The following is a 13,363-nucleotide window of genomic DNA, read 5'->3' on the forward strand; positions in this document are numbered from 1 at the left end:
CAAAAGGAATCATACAGCGAATAATTTGGGCACCTGGGATGAGCAGTAGTTGAATCAACCGATAACTGAGATTCTGTCAGAAAAAGTACATGGGCTTTGGCAGACTGCAAGTGGAACTAGACATCGTTGAGATTAGAATTGAGACCACGTATATTTGTGAAATTAATTAGGAAGTCCTTGGGAGGTTTAGATCTTTTTGCAGATAAGTTTGCTCTATTAGTTTGACAATTCATGGTGTATTCACTAGTAAAAAAAAGTGTGTGGGACATGCTGTATGAAGTAATGAAATTTTTGGATATGGCGTACACATGGTAAGAATATACCCAGATCCTTGTCATAATGTGACCTCGGCAATGCTCCCCGCATACACACTACTCAGACTCCCTCCAGTCACTATCTGGCAGAGTAGAGGTAGCAAGATTATACACTAGCTGATCCGGAAACCTTCTAGAGAGTCACCAATAGGTTCGGTCCAGTGTACTAACTAGCAGCCGGCCTGCGAACACAGTTTTAGAGCTGTACCCTCGAAATGTAAGGAATATTGGATCTCGCCACGACGTTCATCATAACCTCAAAAGTTAATCATACTGCATGATGGAAGAGATAGGGAAGGGTTGACCGGAACTTAGCTCTAGAGACTAAACATGGGTTCCACCACTTCAAGCCTCCAATAAGCAAAGTGGTAGTATTTCACCGGTTGATGTGAGTCATCTACCACCTAGTACTGCCTGGTAACATAGAGGGGCGGCGTTCCTCCATGTGGTGTGGGCGCCACACCTCGACCCCTGCTTACGTTGGTTCACCCCTGGGTGGTCACCTACCATGTACTTGTGCATGGAGGTTATACCCAGGATTACTAGCAGTCCCACCATCGTGAAGGTGCAAGCAGAGGATTTGGCTGTCACAGACCGTCGGGACTTCGCTGAAATTGGGTCCACTTGACTTGAGTGTCACCCGAATATCAGTTCAATCAGCGTTTTAGACTCCCAGGTAGCAAGTACAGCTTGTCTGGCATATCTGAGAGAATGTCTGTGACAACCTCAAGGACCATGTGCTAATCAGGGTCTTGGTTAGATTATGGTTTACCTGTTTATGACTGTGCAGCTCTTTTAAAGTTAAATGCAATCAATCACGGTGCCCCTCAACATGGGCACCTGTACGTCATGAGGCAGACCTCCCGGTGATACTGCTGGGATTACAGATTTGCATCACTGGTATCCAGTACTGATACTTAGTTCCGAGGTTACATCATTAGAATCTGGCATGTGCAGCTGTGCACTGCAACCTGTAGAAACTCTGAAATGGGGATCCTGGTGAGTGAGTGAGGGGCCCAGTCCTAATACACCACTTTGGCCCCTGCTTTAACATGATGGGAGGTTCCAGACTGGCTCAACTGGGAATCAGCCGACTAGTGGTTCTTACTGCTTTCTTAAGCCAGGCTGCTAGCTCAAAAATAGTCTGAGATAAGATTTGGGAAATTGAAGGGAAAATATCCACTATGCCCTTCAGTGATCCTGCAGAATAGTGGCTGTTCAATTGCAAAGCTTAAATGCATGTTAGAGACTAAATATGAATAATATAATTATTACATAATAACATAGCAGATACACCTGGTACATTTTGATGACCATTTACAACACTGGGAAAAGAGTGCACTTCCAAGTTGCAGTTTTAATTAAATCCATGTAGCTCACTGTCTAATTTTCCGTTTCATCCAGCCATGCACTGATGGTTTTAGACAGGCAGCAAAGTTGATGTAGCTGTAGTTTTACCAAACTTTTCAATGTCTCAGCATTTACACTATGGAACTGTATGCCATGTGATGGCTTTAAAGAATGTAAAAGTCATTATATTCTTAAGACATTATCTGTACTGATTCTTTAAGCACTGTATCTACTCTTTAGTGGAGACTCTCTTCTAGTCATTCCTTACTGCAACAAATTCAAATAAAGTTAATGTAACTTCATGTAAACAGACAAAGAAAAAAAAACCTAAGGGATATTTGGGCTTGCTAGAATCACAGGAAACAAACAAGCTGACTTTGCTGCTAAGAATGCCAGTCTCATACCATTAGATATCCTTACACCAATCACAAACACATCACACATTGTACCAATAACAAAAGATGGCTATCCATTTGGCAGGAGCACGAAAGCAATAAATTGTTCCAGGTTAAGAATGATCACAGCAGTGGTTGTCAAGCCTAAGACAAAAAAGGAAAAAAGGAAGAAGTTGGGTTACAGTTTAGACATACTCACCTACTCATAGCTATCTACTCACATGGGATGACCCTCCACTGTTCTTTAATAATGTCCATTATTAAAGAACAAAAAATAGCTTTCTTTTCTCATCTTTGTTGCTCTAGTCACTTAATATTATAGCAGATTTTGGGAGAGTGATGAGATATTGATCATTTTCACTTTCCTAAAAAAATGATAAACAAATATTTTAATCGGTCTATTTAACAGACCAAAACTTTTAACATCTGAGACTGATAATAGGTGCATTATGACCTTAGCTGCTGCTGCACCAAAAAATCAAACTACTCTTGCTCCCTATTGACAGTAAAACATGACTATTTTGATTGTCCCCACAATCAAGTTTCTCAATGTGCAAATTTTAAATCTCTTTAATCTAGCATGTCATTAGAACTATGTCCTCCTCTCAATGATACAACTAATCTGACTTGACTTTTTTAGTTTTTTAAAGCAGATTAATGTTGCAGTTCTGCCCAAAAACTCTTAACAGAACAAAAGGGAAAGTAGTATATATACTTTTAGCTATTACCAAAAATATGACATACATTGATTTGTCAAACATGTTGCAGGCTTTATGAACAGTAAGGTATAATCCTCATCCAGGCCTTATGAACAGTAAGGTATAATCCTCATTTGTTGAATCCAACTTTGTCTTAGATTTAGCAAATGATATCTGCTTCTGCTGGATCCCAAGCCACATTGGGAATCCTGGGAAATGATCTAGCTGGTGTCACTGCAAAATCAGCAATCACCTTGAATAAGTGCTACCTATCAGTCCCATATTGGCAAAATGGGACTGATAGGTAGAATAAATGGCAAAATAAAATAAATCAGATTAAGCCTGTACCTGTTATCAACAACTGGTAATCCATTCTGTACAGGGTCTGAAGAAAGCAAGTTCTTGCTTGGCTTTGCATAGGACAGTCATCTGACTCCTTTCTGCTGAGGACTAACGACCTACCTATGCATGAGACCTGAAAAACTACTTTAATTGTCAGTCATACGTTTATCTTTTTACCACTACAAGGTATTTGTTTTATAGCTTTTAATAGTCTGGCTATGAATCATTTAGACTCTGCCAGATTTTAGATGACAGACAGCATATCTGATATTTTTAACTTTTTACAGTTTGTTAATTTATACACCTATATTTGGATTTGCCCTTCTTTATTTTTGATATATATACCATGTGTATATATATTTATTTCTTTTGACTTAGTAATCTCTCTATAGCTTAACATCAATAAATAAACATATTTATTGATGTTTTTATTTTGACTTGGTGCCAGTTCCTTAACCAAGGGGATTGCTCAAGAAGAATTTCAACTAAAGGTCATCCTTGGTTAAAATAGGCCATTGAATTTTATCAAACAAATTTTTTTTTAACATGGAGAGACTTAAATAATTCCCAAAAATTTAAATAATAGCAAGGAACTCATGCGAGACATCCCCCACTGTGCCACCCAGCACGTCTGCTGGTGCATTATGTCTTAAGCTTTCAGTTCACCATTAAATACTAAATAATCAACCTTTGTATATCAGAACTTGTTACATTACAAGACTTTCCTGGTATGAATGAATATCATTTTCAAATGGTTTTCTTCAGGTAGGGTTCCTATAGAGGTCAATACTGACACTGTCTGTCTGTCTTCCAACAATCTCAAAACAGTAGAACTATTGCTGTAAAAAGCAACAAGCAGTGCAGACGGGCTGCAAGAGTAGCTCATGGAGTATTGTCAATGATATACAGGAATTTTTCCAGCAGGGATAAGGAGGTGATTATTCCATTGTATAAGGCGATGGTCAGGCCACACCTAGAGTACTGTATACAGGTCTGGAGGCCTCATTTCAAGAAGGATGTAGAGCTGCTGGAACGAGTACAGAGAAGGGCAACAAGATTAGTGAATGGAACAAAGGGGTGCTCTTACGAAGAAAGGCTTAAGTTTTGCAAATTACAGTGTCTGGAGACTAGGCACCAGCGAGGTGATCTGATAGAGGTGTATAAAGCCTTGAATGGTTTAAGCATGCTCAATGCTGATGGGATTCTTCCTCTAGCTCAGAAAAATCACCTGAGAGGGCATAAATTCAAATTGAGGAAAGACAGATGTAGGATAGATGTGCGGAAATTTGCCTTTAGCCAGCGGGTGGTTGGCTGGTGGAACAGACTTCCATCCCTTGTGGTGGAGGTTGATAGCCTAAATAAGTTTAAGGCTCAGCTGGACAGGTATTTTGAACGAACAGAGGGGTGAAGTGGAAGTGGGTTTTTTTTTTTTTTTTGGCTGATGCTGCATAAGCTTGCTTTCTTGCATCAAATGCCTCTGCTAATGCTAACAATAAATGAAGTCAGCAAATAGGCATAAACAAATGATTTCTGAATTTCAGCACAAAACTGCATGATACTCTTTCAGAAAATGAAACCTTAATATAAAAAAAAAAAAAAGAGTAGCATACAAAATAAATAAATATAAATCAGTAATGAATAAAACTTACTTTTTTTTTGTTACCGTGATTGCACCATTGCTGAATCGCACTTTATAGCCATCTGCCACTGAACAGAACACAAAACCAGAAGCCTCCTCACATAATGAACAGCTAAAGATGAACTACCTATTGCAACCATGTGTAAACTAAAAATGAACTGAATAGTTACTGTTCGGCTATTTTTATTTTCATGTAGTTAAAACAGTTCTGAATCAGTGAAAACTTTTTAATTGTTAAAAGATCCTGAAGAGTACATACTAGCTAGTGAATTACGGATTAAATGTCAATGCTTTATCCACTTCTCACAGATAGGATATTAGTAATTGTAGCAAACATTTATCAATATGTAGTTAGCAGCCATTTCACAATTACTTTAATATGTTGACTGTTCAATTTTTTCTCACCTTTTAGTTTGCCAGAAGTAGATAAAGGAAGCGAGCATGGATTTTGCCAAGTATATAGAGGAGTTACTTGCTCTCAATTCATTGGCAACAGAACAGTTTATGTTAAATCTGTAAGAAGCCTTAGTCACATGGAGGAAAAGTTGACAGCTGCTTTCACTGTAATTGCCACATCTCATGATGTATCAGCAGAGTGCCATAAATATGCTATTCCATCCTTGTGCTTTTTTGCCTTCCCACTGTGTGACGAGAATGCTCCATATCCCTTGGCACGTCAAGTATGTCGTGATGAATGTGAAGTGTTAGAAAGCAGCATCTGTCGTATGGAGTACTCCATTGCTAAACGACACCCTCTTCTTGGCCAACAGAAGATCTTACCAGTATGTGAAGACCTACCACCTGTTGGGTCAAAAGATAGTGAGACATGCATGAGACTTGGGGTTCCTAGTGCTGTTCAAGTCAATCGGGGTAAGTTGCCCAAAAGTTTTCTGCTGTTTTGTTTCTTAAAATAAAATAAGATTAATATTTTGTATTCTCAATATTTATTTTGTGATTCCCACCATGTAATACCCAGTACTGTGCATGAGAGCAATAAAAATTGATTTTATAAAGTTTCACAAATTGCTATTATGTTGGTTCTAGAAATGGGAAATGTCATTGTTGTGCCAAGCCCTCCTGTGGCTATGCAGTTGTCAGTGCTATCTAATAATGTATGTATATAGGTAAAGGTGGCACCCAGAACATTAGTTCAATCCATTGTGTGTCATTGTGATGCTACAAACTATGTAAAAAAGGCCAGATATGTGAATTATGTCATGTTTATGTAGTAATGTTGTTTCATTGTGCTGGCCTGTTGGTTACACAGAGGCAGCAATCACCTGAATGATTCTTTGTACTCATCCACCACCACCACGGGAATTTGGGCCAAATCCAGTAGTAGGGACTTGTATTCTCAGGCCAAGTGAGAAGCTCACCAAACCTGACAAACCTCTGGCGGACCAAGCCTGGGGGGGGGATATGACAACCCAAACTTACCTATAACTATCTATAACCCGTAATGGAGCAAATCATGGTCCTCAGACGTCCAACAGACTTCCTATATATTTAAAAAAAACCAGAAGACTTAAAACGAATTCACCGTATGACCAGAAAATAATCCATTAATTGTTCAAACTAATTCTTCTGTCATGTAAGGACTTCATTCTGTGAACTTCACGATTTCATATTGACAAAGGAGATCTTCATCTTGATCAAGAAACTTCCTCATAAGATCATTAGATAAGCACCTTATAAGGTCAAGATCAACCGTAATAAAATTACGTACAAGGAAAGTAACCTCATGGAAGCATGGTTATTACAAATATGATGTATGATACCCAATAACTATAATTAAACAGAACACATCATGCAACAAACAAACAAATTAATTAAATTAAATAAAAGAAATTCTGTACCAGGTACATAATGTGTCCTGCTGCTAGCATATTTAACGTGTTTTACATTTAAGTCATCAGCAGGCATTAAAAAAATTTTAATTTACAGATATTAACAAAATTCATGAATAATAATATAACAATGTTTTTATTTTATTAATAATAATTACATATCGGTTACTGAAAGTATTGGTCTGTGATGACTAAAGTAGGATATATAATTTTTACATTGAAGAGACTTTAGTTCACGACTAAATACACCATCTATGTATAATCGTTCCATTTTGTGTAGTATTTATTGAAAGATCTGATGACATGTCAAGTTGAAGAATGTTTTCATAAATTTGCAGAAACTCTTTTCCAGTTTAATTGTAAAGAAAAAAATTACATTTAATCTGAAAACACCAGGTGACATAAAAATAGATTAGTTTTTGAATTAACTCATTTCCCAGTTTCAGAAAGTTGTTTTTATCTTAAAACCTTAATTTTTCTGTTTCTAAATTCCTTAGCTTTCCAATGATATGTTTCCAGTATAGTGGAAAATATGTTCATATTTTCCACTATCCTGGAAAAACTACTGCAATTTTCAGAAGTTTGAAAGTTTTTCCTCTAGTATAGAGCTAAGATGAAGCTCTGGACAAAATTTAATGAAATTTAAAATTTCATTAAATTTGGTCTAGTAGAAGAAATTATTCTTACCATCATACAAGTATGAGGCCAACAATACAAGTTACAATAATTTGCTTCTGGCGGAAGCTGAAGATATCACTTCTGTAACGCTTTTCACATGATAGTTTTTCGTTTCAAAATTTTTGGAATAAAGCTAGTAAAAACATTTTTAACGTCAATACTAACAGAAACCTGCAGAACAACAAAATAGATAAATTATATTACATACAACAAATAAAAACAATCCTGATACCTCGAGTCATGTATCCATGCAATAGATAAATAAAATAAATGCGGTGAAAAACCGCATTTAAACATAAAAACAGCATAAGGTGAAAAACTCTCACAATGTAAAAATAATAACAAAAATTTATAACATCGAAGTCATAAATTAAACATAAAAACATAGTATAATATTATATTAAACTAATGTTAAAATTATTATATTAAACTATTAAATTAATGAGTAAAACAGTATGAAAGACCAAAACCTAGCTATCAATAAAACAAAATAGTAAATCCACCAACATATTCGATTTAGTCAGAGACAGTCTGCTACCATTAACTATTAGATATTGTGAATTGCCTATTCAAAGTTCTTTGCGTAAAAACATTGTTTGCAAACAATGCATTCAAAGTTTGTTAATCTTGAACAAACCTTGACTCCTGCCCTAAAGAAATACTCCCAACATTGACCATTAATCTTTTCTAAAATCACTATATAATGTACAATCATAAAGAATATTTCCAATCTTCAAAAGAAACACATGGACAGAGATCTGTGTCATACAACCAAATTGGAAAAGTTTGCATTTAAAGAACCATGTTCAGTAAGTAAATAAGATAAATATATTCCCATAGAGAACTATCTCTGGTTCTTTTTATTCAAGAAGAAAGTAATGTCTGGAAAGAATGCACTGGTAACCAGGCCTTTGGCAGTCGTGTCTGTCCTGTCTAGTTTGCTAAATATTAATCATTTAATTAAAACATCTAGTTTTTTCCTTATTAATATCAGTGTCAGTGTTGATAATTATCCAAAAAATTTCAGCAGATCTCTTTACGAATTCAGTAACATAAACCTGTAAAAATCACCAAGTCCAGAGGCAATGTTTCAGAAAGAACCTGTAAAGTTGGTGTAGAAACGGTCCTGCATACCCTCAGCATGACCAGAAGCATAGTTCACTTAATAGAAATTAATTTTGAATTAAACCTGACAGTGCCCACCCTATGAACCGTGCTCTTGAAGTACAGATGACCATAGGGAAAAATACTGCCTTGTAATATATCGACATAGTTTTATGAGATAACCCCAATCAGTATGTGATATTCTTGCCATTGCACTTGTAAATCCTTTAATTTTCGTAGTAATATTAAATAAATGAGAATGAAAATTAAGCTTATTATCAATGGTAATCCATAAACATTTTAATACTGCAAATATTGTAAGTTTGTTATTAATTTTTTATTTGAGATGGATTTCTTATAAAGTCCAGTTTAGAACCAAAGACCATCATTTTTGTTTTATGAGGATTAATCACTAATTTATTATCCCCAGACCATGCTAAAAGATCAGCAAGGACATAATTGCGGTATTTTCCAAATCCCGATGAGTCTCCTTTAATCAGTATGGTAACATCATCTGCATATACAATTATTTTAATAAACTCAATCTCTCAAAATGCAATCCTGCAGAACCACGTTCCATATAAATGGGCCTAATGTTAATCGCTGAAGACAATTTCTCAATATCTCCTGAGAAACTTGCATATGCCTTGTTTTGACCACACCAGATCTCTCAGAGAAATAGCTCCTAAACAGGTAGTACATTTGCTGCTGGTAGTGAGCTGCCCAAAGATGTTCCAGGGTGCTTTCCCATCATAGGGAGTCAAAAGCACCCTCGAAGTCAACGAAAATTGCCAACGTATATTTAAACGATGAATTTTCATTATGAGAAACTAGTTCCACCAAAACGTCCTCACGGGACTTGCCAACATGAAATCCAAATTGGTTAGAGGTCATTAAATTCTGAGACTGTAATAGTTGTAAAAGTCGAAGAGCCATTAGCCTTTCCAATAGTTTCCTGAAATTTGATTGGACAGTACAATCTAGGTTTTGTTAATGGTTTACGAATCATTTCAACAAGGTTGTCTTTCAAATAACTAGGAAAATACCCTGCAATAAACATTTGTTGTATAAGAACGTGCATTCTTAAATTAGTAAACCTTAACATAAAAATATTCTCCACCAATTCCGAAGCCAGGACACTTTGTAACATTTAGTTTCCTAGCAACATTATCTAATTCATTAGGAAAGAATGGTCAATCTGGAGAATCAGAAATGTATTGCAAATTGTCATTGTGGATTTCAGAATGTTTATCAGAATCAGCAACAGGATTATCTGTGGGAAATAATGTGTCCAAAATGTTGTTCATTGTGTCATTCCAATCAGTTGTCTCATCTATATTACAAATAACTGATCCAAAAACATTAGTATTAATTTTTATTTCTAGTAATTTTATACTAGAAGACCCCATGGGTTCTTATTCCCAGAGATTTGAATAAAATTAGCCCAAGTTGAATGTTTCTGAGATGAAATAGCTTTGACTTAATTGTTTTTTTAAATTAATATAATATAAAGTTAATATAATATAATATAATAATATAATATAATATAATATAATATAATATTTCTGCCTTGCCTGGTGCACCTTTTTTACACAAGAAAGGTAATTCATTTTACCACCAGAGACATGTACGCTTTGTTATAATCTTCTTACGAGAAGTCTTATGTGCAGCTTTTGTCAAAGATATAGAAAACCTTATCAATTGTGGAATAATTAAAGTTCTAGAATCAGTAGACAATACCTGTACTATATTAAAAAGCGAAACCCAGTGATCACTGACTGTCCAGTGAGAAACAGCTTCCCAATTTTCAATATTAGGTTCCCCTGAATAACTGGAATATGTGTGGTTAGCACATGAGTTTTGTTAATTACTAACAAATTATGACTAATAATGAAATCTTCCAATAGTTGACCATGTGTATCAGTCCCATTACTAAACCATAAATTAGATGGCATTCACATCAGATGTTATTACAAATTCTTTGAACCAATCATAGTAAGAGAAAAGTCTAAAAAGTTCAAAGTATCATTAATATCCTCTGAAGGAGAGCAGTATATGGACAAAAGATAAAATCAAAGAAAAGTAATGAACATACACATAACACAGCTGTTACAGAGGCCATTAATAACATCCAAATTTTCATTCATAATAACTATACAAGCTTTTGGATTTAAAGATTCAGGTTGTATAATTCTTGAAGTAATAGGAAACCCAGCAATTTTGGATAACCGATTTGAAGGCAATTTTACAAAATATGGTTCCTGTATTGAAATAATATCAGTTGAGTTTTGTTCCACTGAGATTGTAATCTCACTGGCCACAGTTTTAGATTTATGTCCATTTAACTGTTTACACATAACACCATTTCCATCATGATAATTACTGTTCAAATTAAAAGAACTAGTCATAATTAACCTTCAGACATGCCTGTTCAAGTGCTCTAATATACAAAGGACAAGAGACATCTCTCACTGAATGTTGGTATTGCCTTTTACGGCACTCACAGTTGACGCAACAAGCAGGTTCTAAACTGACATTCTGAAAAAACATGACCACTCCTAGAACGATGACCACAAGATGAGGAATTGTGAGTGCAGTGTTGTGTGTCATATTGTCAAAGCTCAAACACAAGTAGCACTTTGTAAGTATTGTAAAATATCTAAATTTATGTGATCCAAAAGCAAGATAAATTCTACTTATACATGAAATAAATTTGAAAATTTTTGTAGGAAAACTGACTAGGGCTTACAATACCGGTCAAAATCTTAATACCGGTATTTCTGTATTTTTAATTTATGAATCCGGGTTACCGGTATTAAAAAAAAAACATTTTTCGCGATAAATTTTAATGACAACTAGGTGCAATAAAGTAAGGAAAAAACAAGTAATTACTTGAATTCACATTTTAAATCAAACTTTTATTACAATAATAAATATTCTATTAAAAATTATTAAACATACAGTTATTCTAAAAACAAAAAAAAATAAGCATCCACACTACCTGTCTGAATAAAGTGAGCTCTTAAGAAACTCAATAGTGTTATCGTTTAAACTGGATCTAATTAAATTGTACTTAGATAGTCGTAGAGGAGTTGCAGTTTAGCCCCCCATTTCCTCACCTTCAAAAACTCTTATTTTCTTTTTATCAAAAATAAAAAATATTTCCTTTTTTGACTTTTTATGGCACTACATCCATCTTAAGAAAAGAAAGGATCTGACGGTTAAGCTTGGTGAGGAAACCAAATCTAAGTTGTGAGGGTGGGTGGGGGGGTATTTATTTATTTATTAGTTTTTATTTCCCTGTACCTTAGTATCGGCATCAGTGGCCATTGCTATGATTTTGTACAGCAGCTCCCCTCAAATACTAAGCTCCACAAGCTACCTGATTGCATTTAAAAAATGAGAATTTCCAGGAGCTGAGGGAATCCCCTCCCCCCACACACACACAAGTATATATTATATGTGAGCAATCAGTTTCTCAAGAAGAATGAAAGAAATATAAAAAAAAAAAGTCATTTATCATACTAATCTACTTACAATACATAACTGGTGTTCATTTACATCTGATCTATTCATTTTTCTCATTTAATCATTTCCATAAATTTCTCTCAATTAACAATTTCGACTCTCTCTACAGCTTCAAACACTAAATATTCAATCTTAATCACTTCCTCATATTCCTCTTAATCACCAATATCAATTCTCTTCACAACAGCAATTCATAAGTCTCTTAACTTAATGCTAACAATTCCATGTAATCTCTCTTAATTTAGCCATGTCGATTTTCTTTACAACTTCAACCAATAAACCAACTCAATACTAAACATTTCCTTATTTCTTGTGTTTCTTCAACTTCAACCTTACTCTAAAATAATCTCCCATTTTATTTAAGTACCATTTCCAAAACTACACAGTTCAGAGGACTTACCTTCCTTCTCTTTCATGGTGGGATTCCTTTGGGCGGGTTCCTTCCACAGAGTGCGGTGATGTCTCTCTATCTCTTCTTAGTTGAACTCTGCGTCTCAGCTGTATAGCTCTTCCAGTACTGTCTTATTTTGGGATTTCGAGAACATTTCTCTGTTAATACTGAAGAAATTGCCACAGCAGTAGTAGAAGCCAGGGCACTATCTGACTGGCTTGTTATTAAACTTTTGTATTAACTTCTAGCACAGGAGCATGCCCGGCGGAACCCTTCACTATATAGCTGGACACTCCCAGAACTGAACCTGGAACTACCATTGGAAGTCTGCAACCCCTTCGAGCAACAACAACCACAAACACCTCTTTTGGTGCAAGCACCTTATTTATTTCCTGTTCATTTATTGAATTGATTGCAAGTTACAATCGTCCCTTGTACTACTTTTTTATACGCAAGCTTATATGCAAACCCCAGAGGGATTTGCACGTATTTACATATCTCCCCCTATCTAATTTAAACCTGACCCAAGCACGATGTTATTCTTGAAACTCACTCTTCTTCCTTTGGTGGGAAAAACAGAATATTTTTCCCACACAACAAAACGTTTTCATCTTTTACCTCAAGGTCACCTCTTCACAATACCTTTGAACTGCTCCATACCGACACCCTTTTCCCAAAATGCACTAAGTGTAGCATCCTCAAGTAATGATGTAATAGAGGGATTAAACTATTGTTCAGATGCTTTTAACTTTAAAATTCCGCACCTGCCATACCATTGTTCACCATATTCCTTAATTGCACTGCCAAGCCTACTAACACTAATGGAAATATTTCCGTAATGATGTTTTCATTATTCCTTAAGTGCTTTACTTCCACACACACACACACACACACACACACACACACACACACACACACACACACACTATACTTACTAAGAGAAATATATTTGTACGATTTTATTGTCTTACAGTTTCATGACGTTTTCAGGTTTCCATTGCATTTGTACTGTGTATAACAATCCCTCATTTGCAAATTCAGTATTAATGATTTATTGTTGTCGATTTTATAACCTTT

At 35.3% G+C, this 13,363-nt stretch overlaps 1 protein-coding gene across 1 annotated transcript in view; it reads left to right on the plus strand.

The window, feature by feature from the left end:
- The window catches only part of LOC150077570 (tyrosine-protein kinase transmembrane receptor Ror-like), a 313,346-nt gene that overhangs the window by 257,761 nt on the left and 42,222 nt on the right, over positions 1 to 13,363 (plus strand). The window contains exon 6 of the mRNA XM_090385946.1: positions 5,151 to 5,608. Within this exon, the coding sequence (XP_090242072.1) occupies positions 5,151 to 5,608 (458 nt within the window). The remainder of the gene's footprint in view (positions 1 to 5,150; positions 5,609 to 13,363) is intronic.

This window comes from Mastigoproctus giganteus, chromosome 12, assembly GCF_048544385.1.
Source record: "Mastigoproctus giganteus isolate SK-2022 chromosome 12, ASM4854438v1, whole genome shotgun sequence".
Classification (NCBI taxonomy): domain Eukaryota; kingdom Metazoa; phylum Arthropoda; class Arachnida; order Uropygi; family Thelyphonidae; genus Mastigoproctus; species Mastigoproctus giganteus.